The sequence below is a fragment of the Arvicanthis niloticus genome, chromosome 14 (assembly GCF_011762505.2).
Source record: "Arvicanthis niloticus isolate mArvNil1 chromosome 14, mArvNil1.pat.X, whole genome shotgun sequence".
Classification (NCBI taxonomy): domain Eukaryota; kingdom Metazoa; phylum Chordata; class Mammalia; order Rodentia; family Muridae; genus Arvicanthis; species Arvicanthis niloticus.
The window spans coordinates 18,005,269-18,025,186 of NC_047671.1; the positions used below are offsets into that span (position 1 = coordinate 18,005,269).

At 36.3% G+C, this 19,918-nt stretch overlaps 1 protein-coding gene across 2 annotated transcripts in view; it reads left to right on the plus strand.

The window, feature by feature from the left end:
- Positions 1-19,918, plus strand: part of Dcc (DCC netrin 1 receptor) — a 1,059,673-nt gene that overhangs the window by 1,000,443 nt on the left and 39,312 nt on the right. For both annotated transcript variants that reach the window (XM_034518676.2, XM_076912482.1), the window contains exons 25-26: positions 95-211; positions 15,305-15,466. In XM_034518676.2, coding sequence (XP_034374567.1) covers positions 95-211; positions 15,305-15,466 — 279 coding nt within the window. The remainder of the gene's footprint in view (positions 1-94; positions 212-15,304; positions 15,467-19,918) is intronic.

The window sequence follows — 19,918 nt, forward strand, 5'->3', positions numbered from 1 at the left end:
ACTTGTGTAGAGAAATTTTTTAACTTAGAGAAAGGTATATTTATTTGGAAACATTTAATATTGATTTCATCATTGTTAATTTATTTCCTTTTAGGTCAAGATACCGAGGAGGCAGGGAGCTCCATGTCCACTCTAGAGAGGTCCCTTGCAGCACGCCGGGCCACCAGGGCCAAGCTTATGATTCCCATGGAAGCCCAGTCCAATAATCCTGGTCAGTATAATTCTGTACCAAATGTAGAAAAAATTAAAGTGCTTTCAGTTTGCACTGCTTTTATAAACACTAAATCCTCAGAAATCATTACATTTTATGAGATTATTACAGGAAAATAAGAATAACTGAAGATTGTTGCAGGCCATATCATTTATAATCATCAGTCATGGTCATTAGTGTGTAATTATATCTTTATATCATCAGTGATAGCAAACAGAGGGCTGCAATTCAAGAAGTTCTTTGTAATAACATGAATTTCTGTTTTAGAAAGCTAAAATGTCCATTGATATCATTGATCTGATTCTATCATCACCACCATCATCATCATCATCATCATCATCATCATCATCACGTTGAATTTTTCCTACTATAGTAGGTCCAGTTTTCATGCTTACACAGCTGAGCTCAATTAAATTGAGTGTTATCAGACATTCACTTACTGGCCTTCCTTGTGGAGGTTTCTGTCTCCCTCCTACATTGGCTGAAGAAATTAGCGTCTGGGGATCACTTCCTTTCCAATTACCTCCATGATCAATCTTGGTAATTACACTGTTCATGTAGATAATCCATCTGATTCCCTGACCTGTTAGTTCTTTATGGTACCTGCAATGATCTTGGCTCCTTCCCACGTCAATTCATCAATTCCACATCACACTCAACCAATGCTTGGTGTCAGTTTTCATCATCCTTCTTTCTATCTCTATATTAATAGTTTTTTGCTAACTTATTTTATTGCCCCAACCAACAGTTCGACCATGCATATGCCAATTTATTAACTTCCTACAATCCCTCTGCACCCCATCTCCCATAGGACCACATTGTTTCTTTGTTTTGTTTCATTTTCTATCTATCTCATCTGCCTTGCTTCTCCATCTTACCAGAATTTACTTGATAAGAAACAAAAACTCAACCATAGTTAAGTTAGTAACTCCACCAATTAGTGGAGACCCTATCAATAGAATGTGTCTGGAGAATAATGCCAAGCTGCCTTCTGGGCACTTTTGACCACAAGACTAGGATTAGCACACATTTCATCCAATAAGATGAATGATACACTTTGTCTGAGTTTTCAGAGTTCAATACCTTCTTCACGAATAATATTTCCTTGAAGTTAGGAATACAATTCAGGACATTTGCCTAACAGGAAGTAGAATAGAGCTAGGGCTTCTATCACCAACACCAATCTCTGAGAAAGGAAGTAGTAATTCTCATCACCACTGTCTTTGGTCATATCACCAAGAAAATAAATACTGAGCAAATGATACTCTTGTTGTTGCAACAAATCCATCTCGTATGTTTACATTACCATATGAGGATCATGTTGAAAACCCCATTGCTCATGTATGAACTGAACTACACTTATCTATTTCCCATGCTCCCACATCAAATTTCCTCCTTATGGTTCTTTGCTGTATGCCTGTAAACGTTTACAATATGTCTTAACTCCTATTTTAAATCATTTGGGGTCATTTTTTATACTAACTAAAACTCCAGCGCCCACTTGCATAGGACCTATAAAAGTATTCTCTTTTTATTCTTTACATTGCTTGCTTTGATTCTCCTTTCATACTTGCTCTTTATTGAAACAATGGTAGGTGTATTGTTTCCCTTTATTATGATCAAAAACTATGACATGAAGCAACTTATAGAAGGAAGAGTATATTTGCACTTATCATTCCAAGGGGAAAGTCCATAGTGGCCAGGGAGGTATAGCAACAGGTACTAAGAGTAGGAAGCTGAGACACAACATCTCTCTTAACCCACAAAGAACAGAGAGAGATAACTGGAAGCAGAAAGAATGTATGAACCCACAAACCAGTCCCTAGTGACATACTTCTTCCAGGTAGGCCAAATTCCTTAAGCTTCTCCAACAGTACCACCAACTAACTGGTGACCAAGTGTTCAAATACCTAAGTCTTTGAAAAATAGTTCTCAGTTAAACTACCACCAAGCCAATGTTGTCAGTGTAGCAATGCTGTCTTATAAAATAGTCAACTTTCAGCTAAATGTGACTTGAATTCCTGGGTATGGTGCGAGGAAGAGAGGGAGACAGGTAGAACACACACAGATACACACATACATACAGGCACACAGGCACCCACACACACACAGAGGATTTTCTCCTTGATTTGTAATATGTTGACTACATCTAGTTTCTTTTCTCCTTCCCATTGGCTGTTCCTGCTCACCATCCTTCTTCTCCTTCCTGACTTCTAAGACTCACAGTGATCTAGGGTTGTTCTTAGGGAAGTTGCCTCTGTCTATGACAGGAACCACTGAGATAACCTCCATGGCCATAATGTGATGTAAATGCTGACGATCCTAAATTGTATCTCTAGCGTCATCTCTTCCCAGAATCCTCATGCACTTTCTTATCTACTGTCCACTCAGCTTCTCCCGATATCAAATTGGTACCTTAGCTGTGATCCAATCTGTGACTTCAGCTTCCCATAATTCCCCATTCCATCTGCAGAACTGACTGTGAAGCCGTTTTATTTTTTTATTTCCAGAAATGCCATCACTATCCATCATTTGCTCTCACCAGAAACACTAGTTTCATGTTTCTATTTTTGAAAAGTTCTGCTCCTGCCGGGTGGTGGTGACGCACGCCTTTAATCCCAGCACTTGGGAGGCAGAGGCAGGCGGATTTTTGAGTTCGAGGCCAGCCTGGTCTACAGAGTGAGTTCCAGGACACCCAGTGCTACACAGAGAAACCCTGTCTCGAAAAACCACACACACAAAAAAAGAGAAACATAAGGAGTTTTTACCTTACTGATATATATATATATATATATATATATATATATATATATATATATGTCTGTGTGTGTGCACATACATATACATATATATATGTGTGTGTGTATATGTATATATACATGTATATATACATATATACATGTATATATGCATACATATATACGTGTATATATACGTATATATACATATATATATATATATATATATATATATGCACACACACATATCATCCTACTCCTGAAGACATACAAAAGAACAATTTAATAATGTTCTACAAAGCTTCATATGGTCAAGCCTCTGTATTTATCTCTGACTTTGCCTCTGTACATTTATCTCTGTAATCCATTCCAACATGAGCCCCTCCTTTTTGCACATTAGGCAAAAACATATACCATCTCAGGTACTAGGTGAAGGTGCATACTAACAAAATGTATTGTTCTCCTTGCAGGAATCATCTCTCTCACTGTCTGTCTGTCTGTCTATTTGTCTCTCTCTCTCTCTCTCTCTCTCTCTCTCTCTCTCTCTCTCTCTCTCTCTCTGTGTGTGTGTATGTGTGTTTCTTTCTTTCTTTATGTATTTCTCATGTGTTTCTCTCACTACCCTTCTTCCATATTTGAACACACTTTCCTCTTTTACACACACACACACACACACACACACACACACACACACCAATAAACAATGATTTGTATTACTTTTAAAATGAATATAAAATGATTAGCATCCAGCCTGATGCTGATGCACTGATAAGAGAACTGAGGATCAGAGAGATTAAGTAACTATTTTATACAGCTAAGTAATTAGAGTCAGAGTTAGGATGGAATTAGGATTTCACTGTTCTAGTTGTTACTGTTCTCCTAGCTGGAATACTTCATAAATATAGCATCTTCATTCTTACATAATTTCCACTGCATAGAGTAATAGTCTCTGTAGCTGCCATTTTCTAGAAATATAATTGATGTTTTTGTTTAAAAGGAACTTCTATTTGAAGCCGTTACTTCTAAAAATATAACTGTGCTTCAGAATGTTTAGAGGCCATTAGATCTATATATACCTGCCTTTTTCGACAGGTTCTCATGTACCATTGATTTTTAATTCACAGTAAACCAGCAAACAAACAAAATAACCAAACATGGTGCTACAAACTTACCAATGTATCAGATTAAAGATGGTTCCTAACTGTTAGACCTTCAGCTCTTGCCAAAAAAGACTGTTTTCCAGTTCATATCCATGAGTTTCTTTTCTCTATCCTTTAAAAATAACTCAGTAGAGAGCTACATCCAACAAAGTTTTATGTGCTTTCAAAAACCAGAGCAGACATGGATGATGTGACAAATGCCTTGCAAGTTACTTAACTAGAAATGATGGCTCACTTTTTCATATTTGAACAGCAGTGTTTATAACACTTTGTGGCATTTATTACATGGACGGATACCTTATATGCTTAGGTATTCAAGTCAAAATTCTCTCTTCTGTAATACTTTGTGAGTTATTTAGTGATAGGTATGCAATGTAGCTAATTCATCTTCATATTCACACATTGTATTGCTTAGTACCTTGTAAAAATCGGTACTCACTAAATATTTTGTCAAATAAATGAATGGATATATACACAAATTAAAAGGATGCCCAAATTGTGTTTGTAAGATTTGTGTTTGAGGGTTCATTTCTATGAAGAACGGAGAGAACATCTGACAAATGTTCCAGTATACTAAAGCCAGTTAATATTGTTTCTGACTGTGAGTAAATGGGGTATTAAAATGAAGACAAATCAAATGTAATTAGTAAATATTTAGAACATTTGATTACTATTCACATTGTAAAAGCTTGCTAATTATAATTTCATTTGGTCCTTACAGAAGCATCATGGAGGGATAATATCCTGTCCTCACACATAAGAAGTAACCTTGGCCCGCTTGAGCCTTTCTCCAGTACATGATTGCACAAAACTCTGACTCTCTAGCGTGTAGTGCTTCTTCCCAGACAAAGATGGCTTTTGTGCTTGGCAATGTACACCTCTTTTATAAATTTTCTTCTTTTTAAAACTTTTCTTTGTTTTATATTGTTTTGAAAGTACCATATCAGGTATATATACATGATGCCAATCCTGTGCTCATTCTGTTGAATGCTATTTAGTTCATATTCTCACCTAGAGTTTTGAGTTTCCTTCTGCATAATATGACTAATATTGTCATTTTGTAGTATTTTAGTTTACATAATTGGACCCTCACAATAACCAAAAACTGACTTTCCTTTATTTTACTTTTCTAATATTTCATGGACCTAGATTCAATCTAAGTAGTTTAAAGTTATGCTATGATATCCTGCTCCAATTATTCCATTCTTGGGTATATTCTACTTTAGTAGATAAGTGCAAATAAAATAAGTTTGGATAAATACATAATATACTTATAAATATGCTATATCCAGCTATAGCCCATCTTTGTTACCGTGAACAAATATAGTACAATATACTCATATCACACAATAGCATGCAGCCGTAAATGAATAAATGAAGCGATAAGACTATAAGGAATATTTCAAAGACATAATTTTTGAAGACATAAACAGAATAGTAATAGAGTTGTATGGTTCATTTTTATAAAGTTTAAGTGCAAATAAAATGATTTGTGGTCTTACACCTCCCAAGGGCTGTCAGTGTTGAAGAAAGTTTATGAGTGACTCTAAAGAATGAAGATGCAGATTTTGGTTGATGTTCTCTTTCTTGCTCTGGATGACAAATACTAGATGTTTCACTTTAGATAATCATGAACCACTATGATTAGCATAGCCCAGATTTTCCATACATAGCTTATAATGTGGTAAAAAATCATGACACAACAGGATATATATACTTTTAAATATTATCACATTGAATCATTACTTATTGCTTATAAGTTATTCCTTGGTGAAATTATACCAAATAAAAGGTAATTACTTCAATATGTGACCATAGTCAGTTTCATATGCATCTGATAAATAAAATATTTTATATACATCTATTGTGGTTGACAAAGATATTAGATAACCTTATAATGCTAAAATTTGTAAGTTGCACCTTGACTGAGTTGTGAATTCAGGCAGTACAGTACATAACTTCTAGGATAACCCTTCTGTATTTACTTGGATTTTCTTGAGGTCTACACTTTATTACCAAGTTTTCTATAAACCAGAACTATAGAATTATTTTAATTTCTAGATATATATCAATATGGTTGCTGTTCTGCTTAGAAAATCTTATTTTTCTGAGGTCACTTTTCTCTTTTCATGCACATTTTTTACCATGTTTAGTAGTTATAGATTGTTATAGAACACCATTACAAAAAGTGACCCATAGAAAACCTATAGGTCTCTTATAGTGAAGAGAGAGAGAGAGAGAGAGAGAGAGAGAGAGAGAGAGAGAGGCAGAAACACACACAGAGAGAGAGGGAGAGAGAGAGAGAGAGAGAGAGAGAGAGAGAGAGAGAGAGAGAGCATAATGGTAGTCAAGGGTCTACTGGAACAGACAGCTAAGAGGCAACTTAAAGTATGATAAGACTATGAACTTTTATCCCTATGACATACTTCCTCCAACAAGGCTCCACCTCTTAAAGGTTCTTCCCTAACCCCTCCCAAAAGAGACCTGAAATTGGAAACCAAATATCTAATCTTCAGAAGAGAATTTATCATTAAAACTACCATACCACTGTGACAAAAAAAATTTGCTTGTTAGAAAAATATAAATTAATTTGATGGTGTGTTTAAGAAATTTAAAAGTAACGCTGGGCAGTGGTGGCGCACACCTTTAATCGCCTTTAATCCCAGCACTTGGGAGGCAGAGGCAGGTGGATTTCTGAGTTCAAGGCCAGCCTGGTCTACAGAGTGAGTTCTAGGACAGCCAGGACACAGAGAAACCCTGTCTTGAAAACCAAAAAAAATAAAATAAAATAAGAAAGAAAGAAAGAAAGAAAGAAAGAAAGAAAGAAAGAAAGAAATTTAAAAGTAAAAGAGAGTTGCATTTTATTTAATGGGTGAACAATCTCTACTTGTTCATCAAGATCACACCTCTGGGTTGAAAATACTAAGTGACATTGTTCCAGATGAGCCTCCAAACAGTTCTCAGCAAAGTCCACTGATGACAGTGTGGACACTTGGTCAAAAGTTCAAATGGTCTGGCTCCCCAGTATTCTGTTTGTACTCATCAGGTGTAGGCTAAAGGGGACAATTTTTAAAGTAGCTAAAGTAGTATTTTAAATGTCATTTTTTAATGCAATAAAAGTACTCACAGTGCCAAATCAAGGCATGTGCTGGGTTTTTCAGTGGACAGACTGTTACTATAGATTGGGAAGACAAAGGGCAGATCAGTGAGGACTTTCCTGAATAATGCTAGTGAGAGTAAGGAATTGTAGGACTATGGTAAGGAAGAAGTTAAGTTTGAGATACTACTTAATGAAGGTCTCAGCTGAGTTGCAATTAACTTTTAGAGTTGTCCCTAATGGTGCTAAGCTGGAGATGGCCTTCTGAACCTTAACCTTAGTAGTCTTTGATACATACAGGGCTCAAGAAGTGAAGAGGCACACAGCTTCCTTTGTTAGGAATCTCTAGAACTGTATGCACACTTGGATGTAACTATATGTGTGGCCATTTCTAGGTCACTTTCTTCTCTAAACTTTGGAGTAGAGGGGACTATAGGACGAGTGTGGTTTGTAGCAAATGGCCTGTAACTTTACATCAGTAATATAACTCTAATTGTTTAAATAGAACGTAGTTTGCTGGATAAAATTCTCTTTCTTCCATTTTTTTTTTTTACTTCTAATATAAGTATTTGATAAAAGAACACAGTACAAAGCAATCTTTAATATAAAAAAAGGATAGCTCAGAAATATAGTGTAGCATATGGCGAAAAGAATCAGGGAGGGCCTACAGTTTTGTTTATGATAGCTTAGGGGCTACTTATTGAATCTTAGCTTTCAAGAACCTTTACCAAGAGACTCTACTTTCCAGTCCCATTATCAATTGGCTGCAGAATTCACTAACAGAGAATTGAAGAACCTGCTTAAAAGTGAAATATAGCTTCAAGAAAAAAAAATAAGACTTTTCCAAAATGGAACTCAATTGAGTCTGGCTACACTGGACTAAAGGTCTCAATCTACACAGTTAGACATAGAGAAGTCACCTATAGAAGGATAAATAACCCAGATTCTAGAACATTCAAAACAAACAATGAAGCCCTTTTTTCTCTATAACTGTTATAGTTATTATATTTCTCCATATTAATTCCAATTGTATGTATATTCATAAATTCACAACAATTAGATGTCTGTGGATTATATAGCCATACCTCATAAAAAAAAGACCTCAGATTAAATTCCTAATAGAAGAAAATAAAGGTTGTGGAAGAAGGTAGGGGGCTTAGATTACATTCCAATCGTGGATACCCTATGATGTCAATGCTTCTCAGCACATGCTGTGGCAGGCAATAACCAGTGGCTTCACAGCATACCTTATCCTGTGAAGCATGTCTAATGTGTACTAGGAGTGTGCCAGCCACAACTAGCAAGACAAATAGTCTTCCCTTAGCTCAGAAACGAAACCTCCACAACTTGAATCCAGATTTTGTTTTGTCATCCTAGTTCTAGTGTTTCTCATCCAGAGGGAAAACAACCTTTCGTTCTGCTCTCAAAATCTTACACAGTCATAAGCCCTTCAGGTCCAAACATTAGTGTCAACAGTCCTCATTACCGTTACAGTTGAACTTGACTATTGACACTGATACCCTCTCCATTGTACAAATGAGGAACCTAGCATATCTTAGATGATTTTCTTATTGACATAATATCTTGTATAATAAATTAGCACAAATTTATCCATATAAAATAATGTTCACTTAGTTTTTCTATTGTTTCTGAGTGTCAGAAAACAAGAACATTTAATTAAATGCTTCTGGCTCACAATCACAAGCTCTCTTACAAAGTTCCTCACAGACTTTTGGACAATCTTATACCTCTACTTCACCATTTCCTCCACAATTTGGCCAGCATCACCTAAAGACATGGCACATGCCTTACATGGACAATGTTGTCTGCAGTGACCAAGAAAAAGTGGGTATATGTGCAGCAATGGAAGACAGACGAAAATCCTTTTAGCCTAGTCTAGGAAAATGCCAACAATCTTTTCTCCCACAATAGTCATAGTCATCAGACCAACCTGGGATAATGCACAGAGGAATCTGAAGAAAGGGATTACAGAGCACAGATGTAAGGTACCACCTTATGTACGACCTGTAAGATCCAATAACAAGTGTCAAACCTAAGTACTGAACCCAGGTAGTTGAACTCAAATATTTGGCCTTTTTGCCAGCAGGTTTAATCTAACTACAAAGCAGGCATTGGAGAGTATTCAGGCAAGTGCCATGATTTTATCAATGAATATCTGAACATCAGAGATAGGTTAGAATACTTACTATTGAGTACAATCAACATTAAATGTTCAAATCTTCCAGATTATATATAGGTCATTGCAGACACATTATCATCAAAAGAGGCAGCATGAGAAATAGTTTCACTCGAATTTATTATTTTTACTGTCATATTTCCCCCGTTCTCCTTAAACAAATCTCTCGATTCGGTCGTGTATCATGTTGAGAAATATCTAGAGAAGATTTAGCTCTTAAAACTTAGAGCGTTAAATTTAAGTCTTCACAGTAGAGTTCCTGTAGGTTGCACTTAGTGATAACATTTTTAAGATGGTTGTAAAAGTTCCCAAATGCCATAGTGGCTGTTCATGGACCTATGTATTTGCTGAGAGAATTTCTACTTGAAAACTCCCAGTGCATCAGTGTCAGACATAAATTCAATTGCCAGCAAGCTGCGTCAGAAGAGACTTCTTGTCATATTTGGCCACAGACTGGAGATTTATTGAAAGTGAAAGATAGTATTGCTCCTTGAGCTGCTGTACATAAACAGTGTAGTGGATGCCAAAAAACACTATGTGTCTCTCTGTGTGTGTATGTGTGCAAGTGCATATATGCTTCTGTCTCTGAAAGCTATTTTTGTGGTAAAATAACAAGAGAAATCAGTAAATAATATTTTATTTAACTTACTTTAGTTCATATGATCTACAAACACACACACACACACATCAAACGAGACACACTGAGGATTTAACCCAGGTATTTCTGCATGCTAGACAAGTACACTACCGTTGAGTTATATAGCCCCAGTGTAAGCTTAGATTTAAAAAAAAAAACCCTTTAATAAGGGTTCTTAAATGCTTTAGCCTCCTTCCTAGGCCACCATCCATCAGAGGTAGTGGACAGAATAAGTTAAGAGGACAAAGGGGGAGGTGGATCTGTTGGTGAATCCAATCTTCGCTGCCAGGATATCAGCAGTTCAGTTCACAAGAATCAGCAGAGGCAGCTCAACCCACTCACAAACATCATTCACAAATCAGCAATGGCATTATGATCCAGAAGAACTGAGAGGCTGTGCCAATGGATCCAAGTCTATAGAAGTGGCAAGAAGCCTCTGGAATATTATAAGTTTTTTGGTGAGTTTTCTCCCTACAATGTCATGACAAATGATGATCAACGAAGAAGACAAAGTGAACCAATGCCAGAGCATTGTTCACTGTCTGTCAGGTTATACTTATACCCTTTTCAAACATTACATGTCCTCTCAAGTGTCTGCTCCAATAAAACTCCACATGCCCTTTTTCCTGGAAGCTACCAGGAAATCTCCATGTGTCTGTTCTCAACAAAACATCTTCTCATAAGACAGTTTCCAGAAAAACAGCACATGAGAATCCAAAGAAAGCAAATATTTCCACTTCACCTTGGTCCTCTCTTCTTTATTTTGAAACAAGATCCCACAAAGTTGCCTGGTATGGTTTTTGATCTGATCCCATAGTCCAGGCTGTCCTCAAACTTGAGACCCTCCAATCTCAGCTTCCTGAGTAGCTGTCATTATGAATGTGGAACTCCAGGTCTCCTCTCATATGATGATTTTGTACTAATTGTCTGCCACTAAGTGTCAACAAGTTCTGGTCTCTTCAAGGATAAACCATAGAAACTAATGTGACAGATCCATAGTACAGAATTTATAGTGCAGAGGATGCAAGTTCAGTTCCCAGCACTTACACATTATGTCATTCACAGATGTCTATAACTACAGCTCAAAAAATCTGACACTCTGAGTTCTATCTGTTGAGATAGAATGGCACTCATGTACACATAACTACACAAGGATGCACACAATAATAAAATACAATAAGTCATTTTTAAAAATCTTTTTAAAAAATTAATCAATGGCCAAAATATCTCAAAACCAAAACAATGATTTACTAAACATCTTAGGCTATATCAGAAAACAAGACAATAAGTAGTTTTTGACAAGCAAAAACACAATAAATGGATTATTGTCAAAACGTTTTATGTTTGTAAAACATTTCTACCATGGTCAGCCTAAACAAAAAGCAAACTTCTTCAGCCTTAAAGGACTAGGGCAGTTGGAACATAATTTTAGTGTCTCATTGGTTGTCTCAATTTCCCTATGGGGATTCTATATCTTGTTTATTTCTTTTAATTTCTGTATGCATTTATTTGTTCTCATACCAAAAGATCTTTATAAATCTCTTCCTCCAAGTGGAGCATTAGATATTGAGTCATAAAATTATTATTAGAACTATAATAATCTTAAAACATTGTTCAGAATATATGTACAGTTGGAGGGAGGAGTCCTGCCAGTATCTGAGATGATTATTGCAACTATAACATATGAATAAAAATGTCAATGCAAATAAACTATCAGCCACCAATCAGCTTTAATGGCTGATCAGTAATTGTTTGATCGATCAATCAGATTTCAAAAAGAACCACATTGACTGCTTCAGACATTAAGATTTTCAGCCGTGGAAAAGATTTCATACTCTTTCATGTCAAATTTATTCATAAATGCCTTCATTCTGTTTTTACTGGTGTTTAGTAGTAGTATTTCTGTGGTAACTATTCACTCAAAAACATGAAATAATACAACCAGTGGCCTTGAATTATTTGACATGAGATCAAATATCAAAAATACAAATAATACTCTAGAAAGTTCTTTTATCACTCACCTGAAGAAATGAAGCTTTTCTCTTCACTGTGTCTTGAGATACACAAAGAATAACAAAATTATAACTTTTCTTTTTTAATATATGGGTAATCTTTGGGACTTCTATCTGGCTTTAATCTTGCTCTTTGTTGAAAGTTTTTGTCATTTTAATAGTTTGTCTTTTTCTGTAACTGTCAGCATGTGTGTTTTCTACAATCACAAATTCATGTAGAAAGTTTATGGAGACATTGTCATTTATTATTCTCAAATACCCCTTAAAGTCTTTTCTAAAATAATTTAGAAAGTCTATGCATTTTATCTCTATAGTTTTAAAGAGAAAATTCAATGTTTATTTATTTTTATTTTGTGTGCATTAGTGTTTTACCTGCACATATGTCTGTGTGAGAGTGTCAGATCCCTTGAAACTGGAGTTAAAGTCAGGTCTGAGCTGTCATGTGAGTGCTGAAGATTGAATACTGGTTCTCTAGAAGAGCAGCCAGTGCTTTTAACCACTGAGCCATCTCTCCAGCCCCTCCCCTCTATATTTTACATTTAACATATTTACATGTTTTGGTACAACTTGAACTTCTGCATAAAATTGCCATTGATTCACTCCTTACCATCATCCTTCTCAGGATTCAGGGTGAGGCTGTCCTTTCTGCAAGGATTTATGTTACTAAGTTTTATCCTTGACTGAGTATCTAAAATTCTCTCTTCCCACAGAATCATAGACAAGCATCACTAATTTCTGCGATTGAGGATCTTTTTCTTCCAGTAATATTTTATTGATTATTTGGGAATTTCACATTACGCATCAAGATCATAATCACTTCCCAGTACTTCCAAACCTGCCCCACCAACCTTATGACCTCCCTTGCTTCACAAAAGAGGAAGAGGATGAAGTAAAAGTAGAAGAAGAGGATGATGACAGTTTATTTTGTGTTGCCCATATACTCACTAAAGCGTGGTGGAAGTCCCAGTGGGCAACCCCTTAAAGAAAACTGAGTTCTTCCTGCATCTGCACTTCTTATTGATCATCCATTTGTGAAGTCTATAATAGCTCTAAATTAAGAATTTTTTTATATTTGCATCTCTTCTGAGTCTAAGCTCTAAATTTTAACTCTTATAGTTGTTCTTTTTGTTGTTGCTGGGCTTTTTTGGTTGGTGTGTGTGTGTTTGTTTGGCGTTAGCATTACAATTATGATTTTCATGTTGCTATAACAAAGTTTGAGTTTTATGGAAATTTCATTACTAATGATATAAAAGAGGCTACTTCACCTACCAGCTAAACACACACACACATATACACATACACACAAAAATATATATATATATATATATATATATATATATATATACATATATATATATATGAATAATACTATGATACAAATTATATTCCAATGTATATTGGCCTAAATCCTGAAGTATGACTAACCTACATATAACTATATATATATATATATATATATATATATATGTGCATGAATATTCTTAGATGTGTATTTTTTTTCAGTCACTCAATCTAACCACCTTCAAAAACACATGAAGAATGCACACTCTGAGTGAATTCTTAACCAAGATCCTTTTCAACAGTCTGTTGCTCACATCTCAATAGAGTCTTAACATTATTTTGTTTGAAAATTAGTTTTACAAACTTCTTTACTATAAGAAATTGTTATTTATAAAAGTTACATATGTTTGCACCTTGTAGAAGACACATCTACATTAACTGGACCAAGAATAAGGAAGCAGATAGAAATAAACCTGAAACCTTTCCTGTCCAGTGGCACAGTAGTATACTAAAAATTGCTCCTGATGTAGTGACATCATTAATAAAGTGGAGAATTTAATTTTTAAAGGAGAAAAAGCTTCCCTTTGGGAAATGTGCAAACATAGGCACATGAATCCAGAGACGGCATTACAATGTAACTAAATAATCTTTTGTAAAAAGAAGGTAACGTTAATATCAGAGACTGGAACATACTGCCTGTTAGGTCTCAAGCCCTAGACAAATGGCTGGAGTACAGATTTAAGGTACCAAAGCTGACCCTGACTGCCAGGTTCTCCCTGCATCCCTCAGTCCCTCGCTATTACAGAGTCCTCCTATCTGTCACTCCCTACCATTCCCCTAAACTTCTCCTTCCCAGGGACTTGGCAGGGCAGCTCTCCCAAGTTGTCCTTCCCTTAATAATACAGCTATTTTGGTTCTCTGGCCAAGGAGAGACTTCCATTTACTCTTTACTCACCTGGCTTTTAGGGTCCACTTCCCTCATTTCAGAAGGCTCAATTCAGGCTTTATCCACTCTGAAGTTTCCCAGATGTCTTTAGATCTGGACATGCTCTTCCTTTTACAATAGACCTTCTCTGACACCATACCTAGGAACAGCCATGTCCTTCTTATGTACTTCTTTCTTCATTTACTACCCAACCTAACCATTCCAATAGCTGCCTTAAATAAAGTCCATGTTTTGGTAATCAGTAATTACCAAATACTCACTGTTATATAGGTAATTATCCAATGATTAAATATTAAGGCTTACTATAAGTATAACAAATATATCATAAAAGAATATGGTTGACTAACCTTTGAACATTGAAATTGAACAAAACTGTCTAAACATCAAGACACACCACAAGTGTTTTTCTGTGGGTTATAGTCAGAATAACCACACTGTTGGTATTTTCAGATAACATTCAGTTACCTTTATATAGTGTGCACTCATCTGGACAACTTTGAGTGTTACAAGGATTTTGCCTAAAGATAAACCCTGATTATGGGTACAGAGAATGCCCTTGTGATTGTGTTTGTGTTATGTCTCTTGACAGCAGTACATTCATTTCCAAGATCAAATCACATTTCCTAACAGCCCGTAAGGGCACTTTCCAGCACACATTCATCTGGTCACAGCCTAACATTTTTTTTTTTTGTTCCTTGTTTCTCCTTGGATGAAAGGCAGAAACAAAAACCCTGAAATACAAATACTGGAGTATGGTGGTGCCTCTACTGTAACTTAATTATTTTCTTAGAACCATGGCAAGTTTCAAGCTGGAAGAAAATGTGTCATAATGGGGTGTTGTAAAAGTAAACTTTCTGTTCTACAGCAAGAAGAAAGTTTCCAGAAACTATTAGGAATACTTTCTGTAATACCATGGAGAATATTAAACTTTTAAACACATTTTTATTTCCTTTAACGTTTGCTAAGAGGAAATTTGGATTTTTTAAATAACTAATGTTTCATTTTTTTTTTTTATTTTTTTGCAGCTGTTGTGAGTGCCATCCCTGTACCAACACTAGAAAGTGCCCAGTATCCAGGAATCCTCCCATCGCCTACATGTGGATACCCGCATCCACAGTTCACTCTCCGGCCAGTACCATTCCCAACACTGTCTGTGGACCGAGGTTTTGGAGCAGGAAGAACTCAGTGTAATGCATTTTACTTTCCATTTTATTGTGACAAATATTAGTAATGGCAGATCACCTCCGTGTATCATTTTGGTCTTCTTATTCTTTGGAAAGACTCATTGCCTGTGACCCCGGTACAGGAATTCTCCTACTCAGCACTTTAACATTTGAATCCTAGCAGCAGGTTATTAGAGCGATTCCCTAAGACCCTTTCCACAGCAGATACCACAGACAAATGTGTCTGGTGGGCAATAAAGAACATATGGCTCCGTTACACAATGGAGTAGTAGATGTTTCAAAACAGTACCCTGCTAACCAGGAAGTTATAAATCAAGGGTTGTCCTTCAACACATTTGATCTAGTATCTATCAGTTAAATTAAAAGATCTCTACCTAGTCCCAGTGAACAAATACATGATGAATCCATGGCAGTTTTTTTAATTGCTTAAGCAGAACTTTTTCAAGTCTTGGAAGGGAGTGGTTGCTGCAACAAAATGCCATTTATTAGAAAGAGAGGAAGAGTGGAGGAAAGCATTCATATCCATGAGGTGATTTCTCCCGTGCCATTTGATTCCCCTCCCGTCCTTTGAGCACGGCATCTTTAAATCGATTTTATGGCTTTCATCTCTTAGTTAAGAACAGGTGACTCAGCAGCTCATGTGCAAGAGGAGGTTTTGTAATAGATATGATAGCACAGCAATAAAATATCTTTGTGAGGTAAGCTATATTTTTCCCAACTCAACAGGGGCAGCTCTAAGAAATCATAAATCGTCCAAATGTAGCAAGGTTAGAATTAAAAGGCGTCAAAAATCTGCCAGGCGAGAATTAGATTCATTTCCCTTTTTCTCACTACACATCACATCTACGAAATAGAGTTGTGTGCTAAAATCTCAGGGGGGAAAAACTCCAAAATCACAGGAATGGGAGGAAGGTGAGAGGCATGCTGGAAGCCCAACAGCTAGAAAGTTCTAAATCTCACAACAACTATGCATGGGAGTCTACTTTAAAAAACCTCCTGGCCCACAAGTCCCCTCTTTGTTCCTGAACTGAACTCCCTTCATTTGATGATATGCTACAGCACTACATTCTGCCTGTATCTTAGGACTTTAACGGGACATTGAAGATGCATCTGTGGCATAACTTTGCTCTGGTCCTTCTGGAATGCCTGGTATCCACCAAAGCTCAGTGCTTCTCTTATTAGAAAGCATTTCTTCTTAGCAACTGTTCCCTTTGTTTTCATTTTTTTTTTGTAAGCATGGTCTAAAAATGAATTCATCTCACCTGCCCCAAGCCTTTGTCTGTGTGTGTCTCTCTCTCTCTCTCTCTCTCTCTCTCTCTCTCTCTCTCTCTTTTTCTTATTGAGTTAGTGTAGCATGTGAAATTGTCTCTTACTGGATCTTGGGATAAATTATTGAAAAGTTTAATTTTAATGAAAAAGAAATATGCTAGTATTAAGAAATATTTTTGTCTATGATTAAAGGAAATTTCCTCTTCTCAACTCTATTTTGGTGATGAAGTGTGAATCCAGGGCCTATATGAAACTATTCTGTGCCTTCTACCTGTTTTTCTGTAAACACAAAATAATGAAGTACGTTAAAAGTTACTTAATCATTCAAAACATTTACTCTTTAATAGAGGTCCCCCCCCAGCAACAGTATTTAGCAAATGAAGGCAATCCTATAGTATAATAAAAAATAATATACTGTACCCCAGAACAATTGTGCGCTTATGTAAACAATGCTTTCTTAGCAAGTTCCTCCTGTATAATTTTTGAACTTCATCTAAATTACCAGGCAGTGAAAATTCTATCCCTGGCCATGATTTATACCTTGCTTTAAAATGTATATGTTCATTCATTCAGCAAGTTGTTTTCAACAAAATACATGTGCTGCAAAAAAAAGTAACATCTAACGTGCTTCAAGCAATTGCCAAAAAAAAAAAAAAAAAAAAAAAAAAAAAAAAAAAGAGTGGATAAATGTTTTTTTTTTCTAGAAAATAAATATTCTCTAAGTTGCTGTCAATGATCATTAACATCCAGCTCTTTGATATTGGATTCTACAGGCTATGTAGAACACTAAACACTCTATTCTCCCTCAAGCAGAAAACCCTCCATGGCTCTGGGTCGAACTGCCTTATTAGCGTCCTTGAGGAAAAGATAAAGTTAATGTGGCCAAGTGTGGAGGTTCCACTTCTCCATAGTTATCTCAAAAACCTGGAAATTCTTAAGACAGGAAATACTAAAGCCCCGCCCCCAAAGCTGGTTGTTTCTGAAGTCATAAACAAAGCAGGATTTCTGTAAGGAAACTCGAGGCCCAGTAATAACATTCGAATTCCACACATTTCCAGATTGATGGACAAATAATACCGCCTGTATAACTGCAGAAGCACTCTTATAATAAACTGCAGTTTATTATAAGCTGCTGCCCCAGGAGGTCAGTCCTGTACTTTGACAATCTCCCAAATATGCAGTCTTGGATGAAGGTTTCTTTCTGCACATCATAACGATTCAGTGTCTCATTTTTCTCATCCATTAGATAAGTCTATGGAAGAGGGATATAAGAGCTTTCCATTTTGTCATTGCCACAGTGAGGATACTTCACAGATTAGCCCATGCTGGTTTTCGGTTCCAGTTCCCCCAAAAACTGGAAGTTGGCTACCAAATGGAGTTTGTGACAGGAAAAAAAAAAGAAGAAGAAAGAAAGAAAATGAAAAAAAAAAAATCAGGACCACAGTGAAAGGATTCATTCATTTTTCTAGGGGTGTCTCTTAAACATCCCAGGCTATGAGGAACTAGGTTACTGAGGAATAGTTCATAATGTTGTTCTTCCAAGATTAATGTGTAAAATAGGTTCCAAGAGGAGGTGTTCATGCTTCTGCATCTGCTATGTGCTGTTGGTAGGCTGTAATTCTATCAACCACTGCAATTTTCAGATAGAAGAAAAATCCTAATTTCCATTTTTGCAGTATTTCTGCCAGTTACTCTGTAGCAAGTGTTTTGAATGTTGACATTAATTATTATAAAGTACCTTGAGATTTGACTCTAGTGTGTAATTGTATGCTATTTGTACAATGAATTCTGACGATTTCATCATTTGAAAATGAGTGCCTTGCCGACACCCATTTGCTTCTCACTCCGCTCTGAATGGCAAGGAAGCTGTATCCTGGGGGTGAAGGGAGCTTTTCTTCGCTTTTGGAGCTCTTCACACAGATAAATGCCAAGCCACTGAGACAATTTGTTTTACATTGATGTCCTGGAGCTGGTGTCTGAACTGGCCAAATGGGCACATCTACAATGCAGCATTTCTCTGATGGAACAACTGCTAAGCTGTTTATCTGAGGATTTTGCTGCTTTAAATATCAACCAAAGCATTTTCTTAAAATCCAAGAAATATGGATTACCTATGAAAGATCTTATCCACTCTATTTAAAAAAAAAAAAAACTTGTCTCTTATGGATTGTATTCTAATCTTTCCTACACATGGACCTTCTTACTCAAATATCAGGCTTCACATTATGAGTGACTGCAGATGAATTAGACAAAGGCTATGGCCCACTTTGTTAGGGCCACATCATGGTGACCCTAGTGGGTATAATGCTAGACAGCTGGGAAGGCTAGAGAGACAGGACCAGGAATAGAGAGAATTTTCATTCTCATTGATGTTGATGAAAACAAATGGCCTGAGGGAAAAAAATGAGTAAGGATGGCCTCAATGGATAAAGCGAGGGCATGATGCTCTGAGGGAAGGTTGAATGGAAGATTTGTATTATATGTATGAAGCAGAGAACAGCCAGAAGCATCCGGAGCATGGAGAGAAAGTAGAAGACTGAACATGATCATCAGAATGGATGGAGCTGTTAGAGAAGGAGTAGTGGGAAGATGCAGGAGAGGAGAAAAGAAATACAAGGGCAAGAAAGGACAGGGCAGAAATGGCAGGGTTACATAGCAGTGAGAACCTGGAAGAAGGGAAACTCATGAGCTGAGGAAGAATCCAGTAGTGAGAGGACTAGAGAGAAGCCACAGATACTGAGTGAGCCTGGAGGCCAGCATGCACTTTGATATGTGAGTGGGCACTTCAGTTAGGCAATTGTCCCCAGTTTCTTTAGGACCTCAAACTCACAACTTTTAGTAAAATCACTACAATCCATATGTTCACATGACATACAAAGGTTTTGCCAAAATAAGAGACAGAATTTCAAATTCTTAAAGAAAGATGTATGAAAATTTTATTAAACTCAAAAATAAAATGATATTTTATCATGAACAGTTCATGTCCAAATTCAAGAAAAAGAAAAGAATTAAAGGAAGGAAAAGAAATAAAGAAAATGTAGGCGTTCAAAACCTCCCATTGTTTCTTCAGTGCTGAAGGAGTTCTAGGAACAGATACGGGTTATTTACAGTACATGTTTCATAAAGATAATTACTTATACAAATTTATAGGAAGTGAATTTCTTTTCTTTTCCTGTCTTCATAAGT